General features: G+C 35.9%; 1 protein-coding gene across 1 annotated transcript; it reads left to right on the forward strand.

Moving 5' to 3' along the window:
* Positions 1–1,240: 1,240 nt before the first annotated feature.
* On the forward strand, positions 1,241–5,465 carry LOC9319927 (zinc finger protein-like 1 homolog). The gene is made up of 10 exons (XM_002883814.2): positions 1,241–1,343; positions 1,559–1,667; positions 1,931–2,011; positions 2,607–2,724; positions 2,823–2,917; positions 3,724–3,795; positions 4,026–4,280; positions 4,389–4,500; positions 4,719–4,905; positions 5,021–5,465. The coding sequence occupies exons 2-10, from the start codon at positions 1,644–1,646 to the stop codon at positions 5,106–5,108; spliced, it is 1,032 nt and encodes a 343-aa protein (XP_002883860.1). The 5' UTR covers positions 1,241–1,343; positions 1,559–1,643; the 3' UTR covers positions 5,109–5,465.
* Positions 5,466–5,745: the final 280 nt, after the last annotated feature.

A 5,745-nucleotide genomic window follows, 5' to 3' on the forward strand; every position in this document is an offset into this window, starting at 1 on the left:
AATCCCCAACTTATTCAAAACGTTGATTTAAATCCTCAACTCATGACGAAACGAAATAAATATCAAACTTATGTTGACTTTCCAAATAAATATTAAACTTATGTTGACTTTCCAAATAAACACCAAACTTTTATTGACTTTCCAAATAAATATCAAACTTCCGTTGACCTGACATATTAGGTACGACGTTAAGTGGGTTAATAAATCCTCAACTCATGACAAAACGAAATAAATATCAAACTTATGTTGACTTTCCAAATAAATATCAAACTTATGTTGACTTTCCAAATAAATATCAAACTTATGTTGACTTTCCAAATAAATATCAAACTTCCGTTGACCTGGCCATATTAGGTACGACGTTAAGTGGGTTAATAGATCTCGTTAACGGAGGTAATTTTCTGTTAACATATATGTTAATTGATAACGACATTGTTTCATATAACAACAAAACGACGTCGTTTTGTCGTAACGATTGAATTAAATCCCTAAAGTCAATCTTAGATCCCCAAATCGAGCAAAATCCCTAACCCTAAATAGAGTATGATTTGAAACTGGGGATTTTATTGAACAGTTACGACAAAACAACGTCGTTTTATGTTTAGAAGGAATACTTGTTAGTGTTTTGATCAACAAACGAACTCTGTTTTAACAGAGTATGAAGAACAAAACCAAAATGAAAAATAGAGTATGAAGAAATTTGATCTTTATTGATAAGATAAAATGTATTACACACAATGATGTTATTGAGTTTGACTCGATCTACTTATACAACACGAAACAACGTGTACGTACATGTGTTAATCGAAAAGACACAACTTTACGAACAGACACAACTATACGTATGTACATTCGTGACTCTTACGTAAATAACTAACTTATATGAATACGACTTTAGGTTACATGACTTAGATGAGATTTGATTATAGTTCAACAATACTGTCATTTTTAATTAGCGGATCTGTTAACAGAAAATTAATCCCGTTAACATTGTCTGTTAACTCACTTAACGTCATGTCTAATATGGCAAAGTCAATGAAAGTTTGGTGTTTATTTAGAAAGTCAACATAAGTTTAATATTTATTTGGAAAGTCAACATAAATTTGATATTTATTTCGTTTCGTCGTGAGTTGAGGATTTAAATCAACGTTTTGAATAAGTTGGGGATTTTAATGACATTTTTCCTATTTGATTTTTGTGTGAAATAAAACAAAAAGAAAGAGTAATATCATATTCATATAGGGCAAAAAAAAAAAGAAGAGAAGAATTGCACACAAGAAAAAAGAAGAAGAGCTTCAGGAACCAGCAAAGGGAAAAATTGGTTCGCGGCTTCTTCTGCTTTGGTACGTTCTCTCTTTCTCATCTCTCATCTTCTTCACTTTTCTCTCGATCCTTGATCTTCAAAATCTGGGTTTTGAATTGTCGTATTCAATTGTTTCTTCGATTGATTCGGATCTGATCTATGAATATTGCAATGTCTCCGACGAGTTCAGTTTTTTCCATAAATTTGATCTCAATTTCTCAGTTTTCTTCTTCTTCTGTGTGATCCTTAATCCAGCCGAGACCCTAAGCTTGCTTCGATTGCGGAGTGCGATCTAATTCTCTGAGCTCTGGCTTGTTTATTCTGATCTTGTCGTTTTGCAATGGTGGTCTGCAAATGCAGAAAGGTATGCAATTCTTGAATTGTACCATTTGATGATCTGTGGGAGGTTTTTCTTGTCAAATCAAAGTGTTCGTGATCTGAGTTTTTCAGTTGAAATTTGAGAGAATTTTTTTATTTTGTTTGCATGTGTACCTTGTTGCGACAATTTTCCCCTAATATTGATCTGGATTTGTGGGAAATTATGAACGATTTGGTTGTTTGTAAAATTGTTCTGCTTGGAATTCTCTTGCGGACCTAATGTTTCCAATTTCTCTACGTTTTTGTCAGGCTACCAAGCTGTATTGCTTTGTTCACAAGGTCCCTGTTTGCGGGGAATGCATTTGTTTCCCGGAGCATCAAACCTGTGTGGTATGTTTGATCAAATCCTATATTTGGTGTTACCGCGAACTGATAGTTTGATAGAGAAATTAGTCTCTTGTTGTTTGGAAAAGAAGTTGGAAATTTATGTGGAAGATATCTAACTGTTGCAAAGATTGCTGCTTATGGGAACGGAAGCATTTGGTTTTGTTTAGTTATTGATTTTTATCTTTGTGCATTTGTAAAGGATGTTGTAGATATACGGTGCCCAAGTAATTATGTGGTAATTTATAGAATTGACACTCTAAACAACTAAATACTTCTAAAAGTATAAACTCCATCTCTGATTTTGTCAATGTAGCTGTTTAGACATTTATTGATGTTAATTTCACACTGCTCCATCATAACAGACCTGAGATCAATATTAGTGGCAGGAAGTTCTATTTCATGGGGCATATATATATATTTTTTGTGTCCTGATTGTATGCACAAGCAGCCATCTGCTCTATTTTATGATCTTTCTGCAATTGTTTTCCTTCGTTATAAGTTGAACAATGTCAGAATTTCTCGTTTTCTTTTTACCACTTCATGGTAGACATGGTGCGACAATGATAGAAGTATGTTTTTATCATGTTGTACTCAATAGGTCCGGACTTATTCAGAATGGGTGATAGATGGAGAATATGACCAGCCAAAGTGTTGTCAATGCCAAGCAACATTTGATGAGGGGGCAGGTCATCAAGTCACTCGGTTGGGTTGCTTGCGTATGTTATCTGACTCTTACCATTGTTGGATTGGAGTTTTAGTTATGAATTTTGATAACTAAATTAATGGAACCTTCATTACCCTCTGTTTGTGTCAGATGCTATACATACAAGTTGCCTGGTTTCGCTTATCAAGAGTTTTCCTCCTCATACTGCACCTGCTGGTTATGTGTGCCCATCATGTAGCACACCTGTAAGCCCTATTGATTCATATTAATTTAGTAGTAAAAGTTCTTTTGTGTTCTTCATGTTTCTATCGCATTGTTTTCCTTGTGTGTTTGTATAGGCTGGAGCTCTTTTTGGTGTCTCATATTGATACATGGATTTAGAGAAATATTTGAGTTGGAGTGATTTCCTGTGTTTCCCTATAATAATATTGAGCACTTGATCAGTGTTGTTCTTGCTTTCTGGGCCTTTTGGCCATAGAAGCATGATAAAGACTATCTGCATGTGGAGACCATGTGTAAATTTTTATGAATATCTGGGTGTCTTGTTTTGGACCTAACGTTTTAGGCAATTTTGTATCCTTTGATTCTTCGGGCAGTAATGGTACATGATTTTCTAGTTTAGTTAGCTTTTTCAAGTCAGCAGCAACCCTTGTTTGTAATGTAGCAGATGAAAGTCTAGCTATCAAAATTACACCTAGACAGATAAATCTTGGGGAAGTAACTAAAATTAGCAAATTTTAACGATTGATAATTCATGTTCTATTGACTCTTTTCTAGCAAATTTCTGATGACTTTTAGCTGCTTACTATGTTTTGGTGTGTTATACTTTCCTCTATGATGTAATATACTGGAGGTAGGCAGGTAACTATCTTGATTATTTTGGTTCACGAGGGTTTGAGCTAATAGCCATCCCGATTGTATTCCATTCCTTTCTGTCCTTATGTTTTACTGGAAAAACATTTTGTATAGCCTGGTTTTACCTTACTTCGGAGTGTTGTTTCATTCTTGGGAGAGTGCCATAATATAGTTCTCATATGATCATTAAATGCAGATATGGCCTCCTAAGATGGTAAAAGATGCAGGATCTCGGCTTCATGCTCTGTTAAGGGAAGTAATTACGCAGGTTAGTTTCATCTTTTAGCTCAATTGTTTTCCAGATTATCCAACTTTTCTTCTTGAAGTCAAAATCTTAAAACTAATACCTTTTCAAGTGTTACCCTCACTTAGACATCTCTCAGTAAGAGCATATAAAATTCGCAGAGATTTGGCAGTGTCCTGTTGTATGTATTGTCACACAGCCTGAAAGAATTACTGGTTTTGTTGGATTTTAATTGTCTGTTCTCTATATGTCAGACTGGTCTTGAGAAGAATTTACTTGGGAACCATCCAGTTTCTCGATCCACCGAATCTCGTAGCCCACCACCTGCATTTGCTTCGGATGCATTAATTAATATATCATCATCTTCTCATACACAAGAAGGGAATAACCTTCCTGATGGTTATTCAGTAGATGGAAACGGAGAATATTCCAAACCTGCGGTTTCAGAGATAGTTGAGATAGATGTTCCTGCTTCTGCTGGGAATTACATGAAAAGCTCAAGCCCTGGAGTAAGAGATTCTTTTAAAAACTTGGTTTTCTTCACAAAAAATAGTTGCAGTTTCTGTTTTCCTCTATGATTTGTCACAATGTTATCTATTTGTTTATGTCGTATATAGCTTGCTGCTGCTGCTGCACGTAAAGGAGTACCCGCTGTGGACAGGCAGAACTCCGAGACTCTATATTATGCGGACGATGAAGACGGGAATCGTAAAAAGTACTCAAGAAGAGGTGGGAGAAAAACCTTATCGTTCGTACTCTCTTGTCTGGTTTTTGCTTTACTACAACACTTACGCTGAAGTTTTGGTTCTCCTTTCCTCTTTTTGTTTTTGTTTTCTGACATGCATGTGTCTGCCTTCCATTAGACGAACTCCACTTTTGTATGATTCTATAGCATTGTCGCGATGACTGAAACTGATTCTTTTTTTCTTTTTCTTTTCCCCTGTAAGGTCCTTTCCGTCACAAGGTTCTACGTGCTTTACTACCTTTCTGGTCAAGTGCATTACCAACTCTACCCGTGACTGCACCACCTCGTAAGGATGCAACCAAGGCAGATGATGGTTCTGAAGGCCGTGTAAGGCATCAACGATCATCAAGAATGGATATAAGGAAAATACTAATTTTCATAGCTCTCATGTAAGACCTTGTTTACAGTGTAAATTTTCTTCAGCTGCTTGTTAATGTCAAATGTTTGGTGCAGAATCAATTAGTATTATCAATTGTAGCCTAAATCTATGTGACCAATGTGCAGAGCGTGTATGGCAACAATGGGGATTTTATACTACAGACTTGCGCTACAGGCAATTGGTCAAGAATTACCCGATGAGGAGCAGCGATGAGGTAATATCTAATCATACATGGGAATAAGGCTGGCGCAACATATATCATATACATTCCGGCTTTATCCAAATCAAGTGGAAACCCTTTTGGACGACTAGAAAATGTTATTTACGAGCTGATTTTGAGAATTGTGGGCTGCGGTTTGATTTGTTAGAGCGTTACACATCATGTTCTTTGTGTCAGTTTCCTTGTTTTGTGGCTGGTCTAAAGTTATCGATTGTCTTTCTGTTTCTGGTTCAGTCGTCATGTTTTAGTTGTAGCTATTGTTTTTGGTAGACGAAAACGCATTTTATGGACGTTTCGATGTTCAATATTTCGTGGGCTGTTGAGTAGTATATCTCATAATTTGGGTCAAACAAGAGTTAGAATCTGCATCTCTGCAACCGTGGCCTTTACTTCGGTTGAAGTAATTTAAATAGCTAAGTAAAATATATGGTTCCAAATATTTGAACTCTTTTATGAATGCCCAATCTATTTGAAAGAGAGTTTAGGCCTTTAGGGATTTCTTTCTGAGACAAACATAGTAACACACCATCAACTAGGGTTGGGCATAAAATAACAAAATCCGAACGGATAATGAATTCTCATACCTGAATTATCTGAACCCCATCCTAATAGAAAACCGAAAAGTATATC

This window comes from Arabidopsis lyrata, assembly GCF_000004255.2.
Source record: "Arabidopsis lyrata subsp. lyrata unplaced genomic scaffold ARALYscaffold_3, whole genome shotgun sequence".
NCBI lineage: Eukaryota > Viridiplantae > Streptophyta > Magnoliopsida > Brassicales > Brassicaceae > Arabidopsis > Arabidopsis lyrata.